General features: G+C 50.4%; 1 protein-coding gene across 6 annotated transcripts in view; it reads left to right on the forward strand.

The window, feature by feature from the left end:
* The window catches only part of MAST3 (microtubule associated serine/threonine kinase 3), a 1,229,968-nt gene that overhangs the window by 1,132,403 nt on the left and 79,132 nt on the right, over positions 1 to 18,433 (forward strand). For all 6 annotated transcript variants that reach the window (XM_069649250.1, XM_069649247.1, XM_069649248.1 and 3 more), the window contains one exon: positions 14,323 to 14,523. In XM_069649250.1, coding sequence (XP_069505351.1) covers positions 14,323 to 14,523 — 201 coding nt within the window. The remainder of the gene's footprint in view (positions 1 to 14,322; positions 14,524 to 18,433) is intronic.

Raw genomic sequence — 18,433 nt, forward strand, 5'->3', positions numbered from 1 at the left:
CTCCTCTTCAGCCTGGGTTTCTCAATCAACGAAAAGAAATCCAGTTTAGTCCCCAGCCAGGTGAAACAATTTCTGGGAGCTCTGATTCGGGCGGAAGACGGCCTCATCTTCCCCTCCAACGAAAGGGTTCAGAACATGCTTTCTCAGATCCCTCAATATGTAGCTAGTTGGGAGGTGACGGTACGCAAAGCCATGCGCTTGCTAGGTATGATGGCGTCATGCACATACTTGGTTCCGCACGTGCACCTGTTAGCGGTGTTCAAGGCTTTGAAAGCCTTTCAGGTGCAACAGCAAGCGAAGACAGTGCTGATTCTAAAGGACAGCACTACAGCTATGTATTACCTGAACAAATAGGGGAACACTCACTCTCCAAGGCTATCCAAGCTGTTCCAGAACATTTGGATATGGGCTCTCAGGCACAAGATGTTTCTGTTGTCCCAACATGTTCCAGGGGAACTCAATCGTCTAGCAGACGTACTCAGCAGAGATTTCCCTCTGCCCGAAGAATACAAATGGCGACTGCACGAAGACATTGTGTCCAACGTCTTCGCAGAATGAGGTTTCCCAGAGATAGACCTGTTTGTTACTCGGGAGAACGCCCAATGCCAAGACTACGCCTCCAGGTACCCCCAGAATCGATCCAAGGGGAACGGTCTCTGGATAACATGGTCGGGATAATTTGCTACGCTTCCCCCCCCCACCCCCCCCGACTCCCCTTCTCAACAAGATAGTGCACAAGATGCACCAGGAACCAGTTACCATGATACTGGTGGCCCCCATGTTGGCCCGCCAACCCTGGTTGGCTCTACTGATAGAAATGTCCCTCTCCCCACCAGTCAAGCTTCCCTGTCCGTACAACATGTTGTCTCAGGACAGGGGGGGGGGAGAGACCCTACACCCATGCCCACAAACTCAGAATTTAGCAGCCTGGCTCCTGAGATCATAGAGTTTGGACACCTGCAACTCCCTCAGAGGTGCATGGACATACTCTGGGAAGCGAGAAAACCTAATGCACGTTATTGCTATGCCAGCAAGTGGAAACGTTTTGTCATCTGGTGCAATTCCAAGGGCGTCAATCCCATCGATTGCTCACCCTCACACATTGTGCTGTATCTAACCCACCTGTTGGACACTGGGTTAGTCTTGAATTCCCTAAAGGTTCATCTGGCTGCTCTGTCAGCCTACACCACATCACAACAAAAGGTACTGTGGTGGAAGATACCAGTAATTAAAGCCTTTATGGAAGGGGTTAAGAGGATTTATCCTCCCATCTCTCACCCAGCCCCTGGATGGGATCTGAATGTGGTTTTGACCAGGCTCATGGGAGCCCCCTTTGAGCCTACGCATAAAGCAAGTCTAAAAGACCTGACTTATAAGACAGCCTTCCTAGTGGCTATCACTTCTATCAGAAGGGTTAGCGAACTACAGGCTCTCTGTTCCAGACCCCTTTGTTACAGTCCACAAAGATAAGGTAGTTCTGCGCACACATCCCAGGTTTGTGCCTAAATTCATCTCAAAGTTCCATGTGAACCAATCAATCGAACTACCCACTTCCTTCCAGAACCCTACTAACATGGCTGAAAGAAGCCTTCACACACAAGACGTGCGCAGGACAGTCATGTTTTACCTGGAAAGAACTAAACCACTAAGGAAGACTAAACAATTCTTTGTTTCAGTGGCAGCTGGTAGAGAAGGGGATCCTGTCTCTAAATCAGCTATCTCAAGGTGGATTGTCAAATGCATCACACTGTTTCTCTCTTGCTAAGAGAGAACTGCCCTTCAAGCCTAGAGCACGTTCTACTCGAGGCACTGGGGCATCCATAGCATTCATTGCAAATGTTACTCTTGAGTCCATTTGCAAAGCGGCACCCTGGAGGTCTGTACACCCCTTTACAAAACACTATTGCCTAGACACTCAGTCTAGGTCTGATTCTCAGGTGGGACAAGCAGTACTAAGACATCTTTTCTTTACTATTCCTTCTCACAACCCACCTCCAACTCCGGGTACTGCTCGCTAGTCTATGCACAGCATGTGATTCTAAGCAGATTAACAAGCATCAGAAGACATGCAATACTTACCGCAATAGCATTTCTGATGATTGTATCTGCTTAGATTCACATGCGCCCTCCCTACCTCCCCGCTCTGGGTGGAAGGAACATGGACGTCTTACTACTTTCTCTCTTTATGTACTCGCTCACTATAGCCTTGGGCTCCCTCATGGCAGAAAAAATACAATCAGAGGGACCTCGACGCATGAGGGATTTTGGGTACACCACACGTCACGATAGGGATAGTGTTACAGACACGCCTATGCTGACGTCCCCTTTCGGTCCCCGAAAGACAAGATGCAATACTCTGCAGTTACCACTGGATGTCGGACCATATGCACAGCATGTGAATCTAGCAGATACAATCATCAGAAATGCTGTTACGGTAAGTAATGCATGTCATACTGCCCCAGTAGCCGGTGTAATAAAACCACAGTACCACCCCCCCACACCACAATACTGAAAGGAAAGGTATGATTAGATTTACAATGGCAGTCCACAAGAATACAACCCTAATATCATACGTCCAACCCTAAGTTGACCTGGGCCTTGTGCCCGAAAGTTCCCAAAAACAGTTCCAGAAGTCTGAAAGCTGGGGACAGCGCTATTCAATACAATCGACACTTATCTGAGTGCTTGCAAAGCCAAACAATTGAAAAGGTTTTAAAAGTTAGGAAAACTTTTAAAAGGGGATATGGGGGTTCAGGTAACTACAACTGTAACTAACCCCCCAGTACTCTGGTTTCTCTTGGGACCTGGCAGGTCTTCAGAGTGTCATTGGCGGTCACGTTTCCCACCGTTTCTTCCGTACCTCGGTGCCCAGGAGTTTTAATGTTCTAGTGAATCCCTGTTCGGCCAACATGTGCTGGTGCAACGTATTCGAGTTGAAGAATGCAGCTCACTTTTGTGCAGGCCTCCTCTTAGCACACGACTGGATGCGGGAAAGCAATTTCTGGCAACTGTCACCGTGCAGCAGTGACGAGAGGGAATGCAGCTGACGCCGTCTAAAACAGCCTCGTATATCGGGTCCCTTGGATGCTTGGACGCAGACATTTCACAGAGACGACTCTTGTAGCACAAACTGGCAGTCCACAAATATCCGGGCTGAAACGCAGTAGACCGAATTTTGAGCTGGTCAGCTACTGGGTGGTCCATGGGCACTTCTGAGGGCTCTTCTTCGCAGGACACTGTGCTGACGTCCGGAATGGTTGGTCCCACCACAAGGGTCGAAGCTCCACTGAAGGACTTCCTAAGATCACCAGCCAGACGGGGCTCCATCAGGACTGCAACACAAGTTGGTTGCCAGGCCTTCTTAGGGCAGGTCCAGTCTTTCACAGTCTTCACAGCTGGAGAGGATACTTAACTCCTTACAGGATTTCACCAGGATCTCTGAGGCATGGCTGCAGGACTCCTCTTCTTATTGTATTGTATTTGGGTATTTATATAGCGCTCTTTCCCCACTTGTATGGCCTTGATGCGCCTTTCCAGTTGGAACGCCCTCGATGGCCATAGTCAATGTACGAGTTTAGATTAGGAGATGCATGTGTGCATTTTTGCCGTTCTAGGACTTGGGTGGCTGACTAAGCTTGACTAAGCAACCCCAACAGAGGCCAGGAACGTGGGTGGGTGCTGTTGGTGGATTACGATAGATTTGCTATTGATAGTCAATGTGTGGCCAGCTATACCGAATTTCAATTTGTTGGTAGTCACTGTATGCTAGTGGCAAAGGTGTGGAGGTACGTCAGATGTTCCACGGTGGATGGCTGTGTGCTGCTAGACCGTAAAGCAAAGCCATAGCTGCATTCTACAATGCATGGATGTTTGGCCGTGCCTGCAGTCTGTGTCCACAGATGTGGTGTAAGGTATACGTACCGTAGTCTTCCGTGGTCAGTGTGTGGTATGGTGCCTAGAATTGAGAGCCCTGTATAGTAGGAGAGAGGCCTAGGTTTCACAGAACACTTTGGGTATAGGCAACACACTTGGAATTGAGAATCCTGTATAGTGGAAGAGAGGCCTAGGTTTCACAGTACAGCATGTTGAAGGTGTGCAGTGGTGGGGAGGTGGGCTATGTGTTGGCGGGCGTAGGGAATGCCTCCGGTGGATCTCATTGGGCCTACCGGTGCACCAGCGTGCTGCTCTGCTTTGGCCAGTGTTTGGCATGGTGCCTGGAAATGAGAGCCCTGTATAATAGGAGAGAGGCCTAGGTTTCACAATGCAGTGTCCAGGAGAAAAACACACCTAGATTTGAGTCCTGTATAGTGGGAGAGGGGCCTAGGTTTCGTATAATATCTGTGTAAATTGTTCCTACCTTAATCCGTTGATGCTGGTTGACGGCAGACTGTTCCTCATGTGTCATGTCTGGGTACTGCGGCCAGCCCCTGCTGCTGGTTGGCGGGTGGGGTTGTGCCTTTTCAGCCACTTCGTCGTTGGCTGTTGTTGGGGGAGGTGGGGTTGGAGTAAGATACTGCGCCGGGGATTATGGTGGGGGCACAGCTGTTTCTTCTCTTGCTGCTCAGTGCGGTGAGCTAAAACTAGGTGAAAGAGCGCAAAGCATTTGTTTCGTTAGTCCTCAACTGAAGGAGGGGGGTGGTTTTAGGTAGTATGGGCTAAGTACCAGTTACTGGCTGACCCCTGGTCTCTCCTGCTGACACCTGCAGACACTGGGCCTCATTACGAGTCCGGCGTTAACCGAGGCGGTAAAACCGCCTCGTTAACGCCGGACTCGTATTACCATTCCGCCTCCGTGATTCCCGGAATTACCGGGGCATTACAACCCCGGTTTTCCGGGAATCACGGAGGCGGAATGGTGTAAATCCCCATTCCCATTGAGTCCTATGGGACTCGATGGAAATGGGGATCATGGAAACACCGGCAGCATCTCGTAATGCTGCCGGTGTTTCCTCGTCCGCCTGCATGCGGGAGGTGTTAAACCCGCCAGGTCAGACCTGGCGGGAACATCACCTCCCGCCTGCAGGGGTCAGACTCAGGCGGTCCGGAAACAACGGTGGCGGCGGGTTTACCGCCACCGTTATTTCCGGACCGCCTGGGTCGTAATGAGGCCCACTATCTGGAGCTGCTACTATGGGAGCCGCCCTTTGCCTTGGGCCCTTAGACGCAGGGGCTGCCCGACAGAGGGCTGCCCTGGAACGGTGGGTTAAGAGTGGTGATTAGCCAATCAGGATAGGTGGTCGGGAAGAGGAAGGAGAAGGGAACAAGGGCTCGGTCCGCAGGCGGAGAGGGAGGGAGGGCGGGTTACAGCACACGCAGAGAGCACCTTCCTTTCTAAACCTTTTCCCCAGAAAAGGCTGGCAAACAAAATCGGGGCCTCAGAGCCAGGCACTTACCTCGAGGAGGAAAACGGCAGCAGAAATGGCTGGACTGCGATTGTGTGGAATCGGGATCCAGGAACTCGGGTGAAACAGCATATCTGCTCACCCAATGGAAGATCTGCACGTTACACACACCCCAGCAGCAGTCCAATCGGCACCACTGTTGGTGAAACTCATGCATACACTCCAGACATATTGAAACCAGTATGTGGTTTTGGACCAGACAGTCCCAGCCCACGTCTGGGAACACACACACACACACACACACACGGCCCTGCACTAGCGTACAAAAACCAAGGCTTTCCTGGACAATGCATGACCATAAAATAATATTCCTGACCTGGCAGGACAGGAAGAAGGCCACAGGAAAAGATGGCCAAAAGAACAAGCAAATACCTCATGGTAAGTCCATGTTGGGACACTAGCCACTGTTAGTAGCCAAAAGCAGTAGGGCCAACGAAAAGTATTGCAAAAATAGTCAAAGCACATCCACTGCCACCAGCTTTTCTTTAGGCGCATCTAAAGTAACCAAACAATCCCTTGACTGTAGTCTAGGGTCATACAAAAAATCCCATTGCACTGCATTGTAGGATGCATTGTGCAATGATAAAGTTACCCAACAACCTATAAACAAGCAAAGGGAAACATAGTTTCCCAGTACTGACAGCCTTAAGGACTGGTCAGTTTCTCCAAACAATGAGCAAAAGTGCAGTCGAGTCCACTGGAACAAGTCGGGACCGAGTTGAAAAGCAAAACATTTAGAGGTTCATCGAAATGGAGGGAACATTGCTAAAGGGAGAGAACTTTCCGAACATCCTGCGCTCCCATCCCCCACTACCTCCAACATAGTAAAGAAACTTGGATGCACCATGTACACAGATCCGACACTATTGCATCACATCACTCGATGTCAAAATCCTGCCATCTACACCTATGCATCCTCAGAAGCATCTTCCCCTATCTGACCTTCCCTCAGAGTCGCTGCAATCACAACCATCGTCCTCTTCCGCCTAGACTATGCTAACTCCCTATAGCTGGGTGCCTCTGCATCTCAACTTGAAAAGCTCCAACAGGTCCAAAACCCTGCTGCAAGGCTCCTTTTTGCCCAAGGCCCCAGAGAACACATCACACCTAGACTCTGTGTCCTTCACTGGCTACTGATTGGGCGTCAGTCCACCTTCAAGGCTATGTGCATCACCCACCGGAATCTGCGCAACACTGGCCCAGAATATCTGCAACACAAGCTCACTCCCTACAGGCCCAACAAACCTGAGATCAGGCACAGCTCTTCTCCTTGTCATCCCATTCCCCAAATCGACCAGAATGCGGGGGGAGGAGGGAATCCACCTTCTCCGTTCCTTTTAGCATCCGCGCATTGAGGGCCACCTCGCCTTTCAGAAGGCACTCGAGACCTGGCTCTTCCCTTCTGCATCCTGACGGCCCTAGTCCATGTCATGGGTGAACTATCACCCCCAGCCAGGTGGGGGCTTTCAATCATGTGAGGACACACCAAGACAGTACTGAGCACGCACAGAAAGGATCCAAGTCGATCCGCATGATATGGTCTGCATTCACTCATCACAACCAACATCTGCCATGACTCCTGGGTATGTATTGCACTCCATCTCAATGGAAGATGGCCCTTTCCCTCCCAAGTGCACGGCCAGCCACCCGCATACATCTGCAATAATCCACTATTTGTACTTCTCCAGCATGGGGTCTGGCATGGATTCAAATGCTCATGAATATTCCCCAACGTCAGGCTGGGAATTCTCGGTAAAAGAAAAAACACTTAAACTCTATTGCTCCTATAAACCAATCGCTGTCCTCTGTGTCATATTGCCCCCATCCAATGACAGTCCACTCCTAAGCCCTGCCTCTGGCAGCCATCTTCAGATTTTTACCACACCCTTCAGTGTTGGGAGTCCTAGAGTTGCTTTCTGAGCTATTTTGTAATTTTTTCAAGTTTTTTGCTGAAAAGTTCTATTTCTATTCCATCGGAAACAGTGCGCTCCATCGGAAACAGTGTGCTCCTATCTTCATCAGCTGGCAACGGGGGTCGGTTGTCAGTGAAGTTGCATGCCCCTCAAGGGCGGTTGTTAGTTTAAGTTTCTGGAAGGCCGTCTTGGGCCTACTTCGCGCCTTCTGACCATGACGGAGGAGTAAAAGGAGGGAATGTCACTTCAGGACATGCGCCCAATGCGGGCTAAGGAACCTCTTCGTGGAGGACAAACATCAGAAGTGTATGTACTGCCTACAGAAGAAAATGAAGAAAAACCGGTATAGTATGCTGGCGACATGGCTCAAGTCGAACAAGGCGCCTGACCCGTGCTCCGAGCAGGATCATGCCTCACCCAGAACCGGTCAGTCCGAGAAGCGGTCTCCCTCCGGGAGGAGGTCATAGTCCTTTGATGACGTGCTGTCAGTGGGGGTCCAAGAGAAGGCCAAGAGCCACAAGGCTGATTCCTCTGGGTTCAACGGCTCCGGTGCCCAGGTCGGATAAATCAGCATTGCTGTCCGCCTCATCAGCCAGCCTGCCATCTGGTTCCCCCTCCAAGAGGAAGTCCTCCACCCCCGCCAAGTTACAAGACAAATCAGAGAAACACAGGCCGGAGGAAGAGCAGACCTCACAGCAGGCTTATCAGGCGCAGCCGCAGATGCTGTCAGCCGCTTAGTCGACATCCTCTAGGGCAACTGCTCCGGTGGGTAGCGCGAACTAGGGTGGTCCTTACAGCCGCGGCAAGTATCCCTGCCTCCTCCCAGGTGCGACACGGCTACCGAGGCAGCAGAGAAGGCTGCAGGCACCTTTCAGAGGGAGGAGGAGGCACTGGCTCAGGTCCCAGTACAGATCCCTCAAAAGGTTAAAAGGGGGGGCAAGGAGGCCCCAAAGCAGCCCTCTAAGGTTTACGTTGAGCCAATGGCCAAAGAGACGACCAAGCATTCATCCACACGAGGACGGCGGGGGTGCAGTGCCCAGAACTCCATCATTCCCTCCACACCAGAGGGACGTATCCATGGACATCCTGTCAACTCTCCACACCCTAGTGACGGAGATCCAGCAAAGGTTGCCTCCAGCACCGGCAGGCCCCTGACCAGCCTCCACGTAAAAAGAGGATGCATCATCCGCCACCGTTGCCTCGGCCTCCTCCACCACATCGGGACCCAGAAACACACACACGGACACTGGTATGGAGACGGCCACGGAAACCAGCGAAGATGAGGACTTCGTCCCGGCAGACGACGAATCACAGCACCTGTACATCCCTCAGTGCCTCTGCACCAGACGAGGTGGGATCATTCCACTCGATCTCGAGGGCCTCTGAGCTGTTCCAGCTGGTGCCCGAGGAAACCAAGAAGGGCTTCCTATATCGGCTACGGGAGTCCAAGAGGTAGACTATCATGGCGGTACCCATTTTGGACGACATTTGGGAGGAAGGCCTAGACCTCATGACAAACCCATGCACAGCTCCAACCAAACGAGACGGGTTGGAGGTTGGAAAAGAAATACAGAGTGCCAGACTCCACACCGAAGTGCTTGAAGTCACAACCGTCGCCGGGCTCAGTAGTCTCGGCCGCCGCAAGAAAACGCTCAGCCAACCCAGCCTCTGCATTATCCACCCACCCCCCACTCCCCCAAGACAACGAGGGGAAGAAGATGGACGCAATGGAGAAGAGTCATCTACACAGCAGCATCCACAAGCAAGGCGGCTATGCTCTTGCTATCTTGTCCCGATACGACCGGGAGCTTTGGTACAAGTTGGGCTCTATCCTGGAATTCCTCCCAGATGACAAGAAAACTCTTCCAGGAAGGGGAGGGAGGTGGCAGTGGACATCGCAGACACAGGCTTGCGCCAGATGGGAAGCTGAGTTTGCATTTGTCGGCAGGGATGGTTGAATCCACTAACTTTCGTGAGGACGTTCATGCAAAGGTGCTGGACATGCCTTTCGACTGTGTTAATCTGTTTGTGAGGGTTGTCGACGAATCCCTTAAAGCCATAAAAATGGAGACGGCATGTTCCCTTGGCCCTCTAAAAGCAGCATCGCTCGTTGTCTTTTCTCTCATTCAAGGGATACTCTGCGTCGTACAGGCAACCTCCCTGATTTTCCATGCAGGAAACCTACAGGAGTCTCTCTCTGGCCTACGGTAGCGGACGTCCGTGTCTGTCGCCCACAGGGCTGGGTGCCGGCACCCAAGCAAGCTTGAACCGGCCAAAACATCATGCCCCCACTCGTGCACCCCAGTGGGAGGTCAGCTGACTAGGTTAGTCAGCGAGTGGAAGATAATCACCACCGACAGATGGGTGCTGTACCCTCTCGCCCAGGGACAGACCTTTCAGGAGCAGCTCCTGAAAAAAGTGCGAGCCATGTTATGGGAAGGGGCGATGAAGCTCATTCCCCAATGGCGCTGGGGCACCAGAGTCTATCCCAGATACATTCTGGTCAGAAAGAAGACCGGGAAGGGGGGGGGTTCGGAGACCCATCCTGGACCTGCACTGTCTACACAAGTACATGAAATCCCAAAAATTCAGGATGGTCCGGTTGCAACACATGCTCGGCCAAGTGGAGGAAGCGGATTTCTTGACGTTGTTGGACCTAGAGTATGCATACCTCTGTCCCCATCCACAGGAACCCTTGAAATTCCTATGGTTCATGGTACAAGGCCAACACTACCAGGCCCTACCTTTTGGCTTAAAGTCGGCCCCAAGGGTGTTCACAAAATGCCTGGCCCTGGTGGCAGCCCACCTGCGTCTGCAGGGTGTGCATGTATACCCGTACCTGAACAATTTGCTGATACAAGCCCGATACAAGCTCGCTCCCGGGAACTGGCTGACTAGCACACGAAGGAAACCGTCCGGCTACTGATGGAGCTGCGGTTCTCTGTGAACTATCCGTGAAAAAAGTCCTGCTTAACGCCATCACAGAACGCGCTGTTCCCCGGCGCTAGACTCATTACAGTAACTTGCCTGGCATCCCCATCAGAGGAGAGGCTAACAGGCTTTCAAGGGAAGGTACACAGTGGCTGTCGTCGACCAAGACGGCCACGGATCGGGCCATGATGTCTTTGCTGGACATGATGTCATCCTGCATCTACCTCGTCAGTCTCTGCAGGTTGCAGATTGCAGATGCGACCCCTACAGGAATTGTTGGATACAAGTGTCCAGTAATTTTGCGGACAAGATTCCACTCAACAAGGAGTTTCGGCAGGTGATAGGGTGGCGGGGGGTACGTTGATGCATCGCCCAGGGGACCGGATTTCAAACCCCGCCATACCAGGAGACTGTCAACACGGACACTTCTCTGGAATGTTGGCGAGCTCCCACCGGACTTCTACACGCCAGAGGTCCGTGGCTTCCAGAAGAGAAGGATCTGCACATCAACATCCTGGAGTTACTAGCTGTGTTCTGGGCCCTGAAGTCTTTCCTACCATCTGAGAGGCAAGGTAGTGAAGATCTTCACAGACAACACCACAATCATGTTCTACATCCGGAAGGAAGGGGGCACTCGATCCCCAGGGCTCCAAGTAATCTCAGGACTTGTGGAATTGGGCCATCGGACAGGGGATGTTCCTTGTCCCGCTCAACCTGGCAGGCTTCAAGAACACCATTGTGACTCCCTCAGCAGGGAGCTGCGCTCCTGCCACGAGTGGGAACTCAGTCAGGATCAGGTGAACCGTCTGTTCGTCAAATGGGGCAGACCTCCGATCGACCTTTTTGCCACAGTGGCGAACTGAAAATGCCAGAGGTTTGCCAGCAGATTCCACCAACCGAGGAGCATGGGGGATGGACGCGTTCTGCTTCCTTTTCTGTCCTGCGATCAACACAATCTGACCGTGTCGGTGCAAAATGATACTCATCGCCCCGGCGTGGCCAAGGCAGTTTTGGTATCCGGACCTACTCAATCTGTGTAGCCTCCAGTCAAGTTGCTGGTACTTCTGGATCTGTTCACCAGGGAGAGAAACGCAATCCTTCATCACGACCCAGGATCTCTGAACCTGAAGGCATGGCTCATGCAGACTTAGTTTGGAGGTTATGAGCTGCCAGCGGACTTCAGGGAGATCCTCACCAAAGCAAGTGCGTTGTCAACTTTAAAGTGTTACAGCCATAAGTGGAAGCTTTCTTGCTACGTGGTGCCAGTCGCCGAATATTACCCCTCTGAGGGTCACAGCCCCACAGATTCTTCTGTACTTGCTTTCCTTGGCAACAACTGTGCTGGCTCACGCATCCATCAAGGTACATCTGGTGGCAATCTCCTCCAGTACAGTAGTAGGAAAACAGGATTCCCGTGCCGGAGCAAAAAGAATGATTGAGTGGCAAAAAGTTCCACTCACTCGGGAAAACAGATACAAAAATCCAGAGTCCAGCAAAAGTGCTAGGGGTTTCTCAGGTGGAAGGGAATTGGCACAAGAAATACAAAGTCATCCTAACACTGGACTCTTATCTTTCCTTTTGAGTCCCCAGGCTCACTTCTTTCTCTTCTCCAATATCGTGCTGGGCCTGCTTGCTTTCTCTGCCACTTGTTGGTGGGTCGGGCTCAGGTCTTGGACCACCCGGTCCACAGGTCACGGCACTGCCACTGTCTGATCCACATTCTGCTAGTTACCTACATGGGTCTGCGGCAGGCTTTGCTGGGTGGGCAGTCACTGTGTAGTTGTCAGACTGCACCTATCCACCCATTACAGGCAATGCAACCACCACACCAGTTCCACTCTTTCTCTGCGTTGGCCTCCGGCCAGTATGCAAGCCACTTTCCTTGCACCTATAGGTTTCTCTTTCTCAAAATGCATTGCTGTCGGCTTCGGTTTTGGATTCCTGGACAGGTCTGGCGTTTGACCAAATGTTTCTTCTCTCAATCAGCCCAAGGACCTCCCATTTACCAGTTAGTCTTCTACAGCTTGTTCGGTTCTCTTCTCCAGTTTTCTCTCAGCTACTTCTCCAACTCTCAGAGCTGATGCCCTGTCCGCCGACAAGACTTTCTACTACTCGTCTCACCTTCCTCCATCTTCGGATATTGAAATCGAGAACCTTTTTGCTTCTCTTGATATCAAGCTCCCTGTCCTTCCTTTCTGTTCGGTTTTTTACAGGAGAGAGATCCCGTAAAAAACATCAAAGAATACCCCAAGCTAATCTGGATTCCAGTGCAAACTTCCCCTCCACAAACGTTGCAAATCTAACCCAAAAATCCAGTTCAGATCCTAGGACAACCCAGAGGGAAATAGCCCTCCACCCTGTGTGCAACTGCAGGGCCTGACAAAGGGGAAGTTCAGAATCCTTGTAGGATGTGAGAAGTTATCCCTGTGCCATTGGCATAGATGGAGACACATGTTTGTCTAGAGCTGTATGCTGTTGGATATCTGGGGAGATTCATGGATGGATGGAGGGTCGGAGGGGTGAAAGAGTGAGGAAGGTAGTGTTGGTCGATTGAGGCAGCAAGTGTGGTGTTGAACTCTGTGAAAGTGGCTCAGATCGAGTGCAGGGCAGAGAGACATTGAAGAGAGGAATAGTCTTGGTCTAGAGATGGGGTAAGTGTCTGGCTTTACACATTTTCTGGTGATGATATGATATGGCATTTGTAACGCGCCTATACACAAGTGTTTCAAGGATGGAATAGGGAAGGTAATGGGGATGAAGTGAATGAGTGGGTGATCAGAAGGAGATTGGCCAAAAAAGAGCACAGAAGAGTTTAAGGTGGAGGATGGGAAAATTAGATGAAAGGTGTTCCCAAAAGTGTGGGTTTGAAGGCAATGTAGGTCAAGCAGTGAGTGGAGTCCAGCTCCAACTGATGATCCTTGTTAACGTTTGGCAGATCCTCCATCATTACACTAGAGACATCTGCTGGAGTGACTTCTAGTTATAGGTCAAGTTCTGGGAAGAAGAGTGGGGGGGTACCATGTGTACGGTAGATATGGGTTACAAGGGTGACAGGGGAGCAAGAATTGGGTGTTATTGCGTTTGCATGAAGTGAGGTTAAAGAAAGGCAAGGAAGTGTGGCGTGATGGTGTCTGCCGATCAAAAAGACCCCTCCTCCCCCACCACTGCCTTTTTGAGAGAAAGTGTTTTAATCAGTATGGTCGTAAAATAACCTTTTCAGTTTTGTGCTTTACATTTGTAAAAACCTTGTAAATTTGCTCGATTGAACATTGCAGCATTGTGGACATAGCTTTGTTTTTTAAATGGGGATAATCAGTTCAGGCTGGGAGTCCTTTCAGTAGAGGACAGTTAGTGGTTTGCCATGTTTGAGATTATCTGTCTGCTATATAATAAATGAAAAAGGTAACTTATTCTCTAATGTGCAGAGGTGGGGTTGGTATTTCATTTTAAAATCAACATTTCAAAATTGTAATATTCTGCATGATTATTTCAACATTTTCATAGAAGTTCAAGTGATTTACTAGTACATGTGTCGTCTGTACTGTTGGTCCTTAGTACCTTTCCTGATGATGTCCTCTCCACTTTCCTCATTGAGCATTATGGCCTGAACCAGATATCAGAAACCCTGATAAGAAGATGGCAGGCACGTAGGGGAGCATCCCATCCATGCAAGTGGTCTGAAACATTAATCATTATCCTCGCTGTTACAAAAACAGGTTCTGCAGTCATCAGGATCCTTTTATCCCTTGCCATTGATTATGGTGGAAAGGACTGATGGGAGTTGTAGTCCAAAACATCTAGCCAAAGGTTGCAGACCCCTGATGGAATCCTTATGTTTAACTTGTGCTTTTCATTTTTTATCAAACAAGTCTTTTGTTCTGTCCAACTGGCCTTAAAGTCCTTTAACAATCCTGGCAGAACGGCACAACTGTGTATTTGAGCTAGAATTAGTGGGTGTGACAACTTGCAATTATTGACCACGTTCTGATCCTGGTTAATCCACAAGATGTCTTTTGTTTTAGGAATGTATTAAATGTTTGGGGTAAAACATCTGACTGGTTGCCTTTTATTTCCAGCTGACCTTGCAAGCTTGAGCCAGATCCGGTTACGCAGCAATAGCACTGGTACCAAAAACTCTACACCAAGAGCACTTGATCCTGGAGTGAGTCACCGCCTGGGAGGTCAGAGAGAAACTCCGGAAAAACAAAAGATATCACCCCCAAGCAGAGTTCCCAAGTCGGCATCTGTCTCAGCACTGTCTCTAATTATCACATCCGGTAAGCACAACTAAAACGCTTTAAGGTCATCCAATGAATGCAAAAAAATTGATGGCCACTGGATTTTGAATATTTGTCCCTTAGATAACCCAGCAGTGTGCTTTGCCCATAGTCGGGTGGAGAAGGTGGCATTTTCCAATGGAAAGAGACTTGCATGGTTAGCATTAAGTTGGCAATAGCAAGGTGGTTGCTTAAGTAATTCCCATTTTGTCCAGAATTAATTGCTCCTTCAGTGACCAATGAAAGCATGTATCAGATGCCGCTATACAGTCCACAAACGTTCTCTGGTGGTTAAACTGGACTACAAAACTAGCGGTGAGAGTGGCATGACCTCGATCATGAGTACTTCACTTTTCCACATTTCCCCCATGAACCCCGTCCCACCAATGACCAGTCGAGCACTACCCACAGTTCATGAAGGTCTTCAAAGCTTGTATCCATAGGAACAGTAACAGCTAAATTACGTGATCAATGAGAAACCATTCTAATATTAAACCCTTTTTTGGCTGTTTCATAAGTTAGGACAGTAGCCAAAGATTTAGCCCCACACATTTTCTGGTTATATGATCTATTGTGAAATTTGCTGGGTAGCCTCAGGATCTCTCATAATTTTGCAGTTGCCAGTATTTGTATGTGCTTTGTCAGAGTATAGTCTAATGGGAAGCCAGTTAGTTGTGCAATGTACATCAGGGTGTGCTAAAAGACCATACCTGTGATGGTTTAGCACTTAACAAATGGCCAAGTGAAAAAATATAGACTGTTGTGCACCAAACACAAAAAATGTTCATCAGAAGAGGCTTTGAACAATATAAATCTTTCTTGATGGGGAACTAGTACAATCTGAAACCTGCAATGTTGTGTTTAAGCAAGCACTGCTGTTCATTCTGGGCTCAAATTAGAATGGCCCTCATTACGACCCTGGCGGAAAGTAACTGACCTGACCGCCATAGCGTAAATAGCGTTTCCGCCATTGCACGATGGAGTAAAGTGCGGCTAATTCTGACTCATCGGGCACGAGCATTACGCCATGGCGGAAGTGCAAAGTCCGCGATGGCGGAAATGTCCCCAAAACGCCCCTCACCGCCGTCGTACGGCGCCCTAGGTGCAATTCCGCCACCCATCATAGCGGTCACCGTAATGACCGGTAATCGTAAAATATGGTGACCGTAAATATACGGAAACGGAAGTAAAAACATGGGGCCGGAACGGGAAACAGCACGCCGTACACCTACAAAATCAGAATCCCAACACAACCATTACAAATCAGACCCTGAGACACATCCCAACCCGTAAGCCACCCTAGTTAAAACAATCAAAATGGGAAAAGTTGCTAAAAAAGCGTGCGACCGCAAGCGGCAGGTCCACTTCTCCCATGAGGAACTCACCGTGCTCACAGAGACCCTCCAGGAGAATGCTGCCGTCGTCTTCTCGACGCAAATGACCAGGACGGCACTTGCGAACAAGAAGGACATATGGGCCCTGGTGGCACAGCGGGTAAGTGCGGTGGGGACCGCAACCCACAGCAATGCAGAAAGCGATGGGACGACTTGCGGATACGCGTACGGAGCATACTATCAGCCAACCGTAACATTGCCACAGCTACCGGGGGAGGATCGGAATCACCCATCAAGTTGACCCCCTGGGAAGAAATCTGTGCCTCCACCATTGGAATGGAGAGTATAGAGGGAGTCGGAGGGATGGAGAAAGGAGTGCAGACATCCGAAGAATCAGGTAGGTGGGCCAAATAAAACAATGCTAAATCCACAATGTCCAATCATGTGAAGTACCATGTGTCCACATAGTGCAACAGAAACACATGTCCAGGAGAACGTCCACATACATTGGCCTGATAGCGCACTTTAAAAGTCACATTAAATACATAAATAATCAAAAATCCTAAAAACACCCTCTACACGTGCAGCATGCACACCCTAACTGCAGGCTGCAAAACAACTGCATCCTCAATCCACACAAAAATGAAACCACCTCCAAGGCCCTGACCCAAATCACCCTCAGGTACCACCCCAATGCATGTGATACATTGCCATTCCAATTTCCACAAACCCATAAATAACGCTCGCCCTCCTTTACGCCACCACAGGGTCCGATTCAAACGACGAGCTCCAGGACACCCCTACCAGCACACCTGCAAAGAGGGCCAAGACCAACGGCCAAAGACCCTCCACCTCAGCTGCACGGATCAAGACACGGCAGCAGCACAAATCAAGTGGCAGCACACAGGAGGGGACTTCAACAGGCACCCCAGCAGCCAGCATGCCCACAACAGCAGCACCACAGGTCCCCCCAATGGATGCCACAGAAGGCACTGCTTCTGGTGACAGCAGCACCATAGGTGACACTGCATTAATGGCAGCATGCTCCGACACAGAAAACGGTGCTGTCGATGTAGGACCCATCCATGACCTGTCTCAATCCCCCTGTTTGTTTCATCCCGTACACCATGAGGATACCACGCAGGGGCACCCACAAGATGACTACTGGCCATCCCCCACAAGCCCTGTGGCAAGGCAACATGAGGTGATCAGCCCCTCTGTGACACCACCGCAAATGGCCATGGCCCAGCAGAGGCAACAGTCCCTCGACCAGGTGATCGTGCAACAGCAGCAACTGGCCACGCTCCTCAAGGAGCATGCTGATGAATGTGGGGGTTCTAAGGCAGTCATAGAAACATCTACTGAGACACAAATGGAGAGAAGTACAGAGACACTAAGGGTACAAATGGAGAGAAGCACCGAGAGCCTGAGGGGGGAACTGCATGCGACGTCCAAAGACGTATGTGGTGAACTTGCCGCTGTGCGCCGTGTGCTCACTGAGCTCTCACAAACCCTTAGGGACATGCATGGACGTGAGCAGGCAGAGACCTCATTCGTTGCAAGTTCCGTCCAGGGCAGCCCCCAACGTAGATCTGGGAGGAACCTGCGCTCCACAGGCAGGGGTGCCCCTGATACCCGGAGAGGGGGCTTGCAATAGCGTCTGCCCACAGACAATGAGCATCTTTGGACACTGGTGTTCGGGGGGGAGGTAGGAGGGTGGAGGGGGGGTGTTGGGCTTTCTTGGGTGGCGGGTCGATGGGGTGTGTAATATAATTTCACATATGCTATAAACATTACATAATCATCCAATGAGATGTGTGGACATTGATCTTTGTGTACGAGGCCTTTATTGGCGTACAGTCCACATTGTGCATGTTCCAGACACACACAGTGCCACAAGTCCCGTGTCCATGTATCAGCCACCAGGCGTGAGTGCTAGAAGCATGAATCTATGATATTCTGACGAATTTCACGGGCCTCCTGTGCCTCGCGGACTCCTTGAGGTGCTGCCACATCCCCACCCTCATCATGACCATCTTCAGGTGCTTGCAGTTCTGCGTCAGGGGGCATGGGCACATTTCTACGTACGCACATGTTGTGTAGCATGACACATGCCATGACCATCTTTGCAACCTTCTCATGGCGGTACAGGAGTGCCCCGCCAGACCTGCTGAGGCAGCGGAAACGAGCCTTCAGTAGGCCGAATGCCTGTTCAATGACTACACGGGTACGTGAGTGGGCATGGTTGTAGTCCTCCTCATGCTGGTTCTGTGGGTTCCGGAGTGGTGTAAGGAGCCATCTCTTCAGTGGATACCCGGCATCACCTGTATGTGGACAATAAAGGATGTTTGTGGAATGACATTGCTACGTACGCATCCCCCCCTTCCTGCCAGGTCATTGCCGCATCACATACCCCACATTATCATGCATGAAATGAGACTCACCGAGTAGCCAGGATCTGTTCCCTGCGTGTCGCTCCATGTAGCGTGGTATTGTAGAGTTCCTCAAGACCATAGAATCATGGGTTGATCCAGGAAATCGGGCACAACAATGTGTAAAGATCCTGTTGGAGTCAC

Source organism: Ambystoma mexicanum, chromosome 1p (assembly GCF_040938575.1).
Source record: "Ambystoma mexicanum isolate Mex_15411 chromosome 1p, UKY_AmexF1_1, whole genome shotgun sequence".
Taxonomy (NCBI): domain Eukaryota; kingdom Metazoa; phylum Chordata; class Amphibia; order Caudata; family Ambystomatidae; genus Ambystoma; species Ambystoma mexicanum.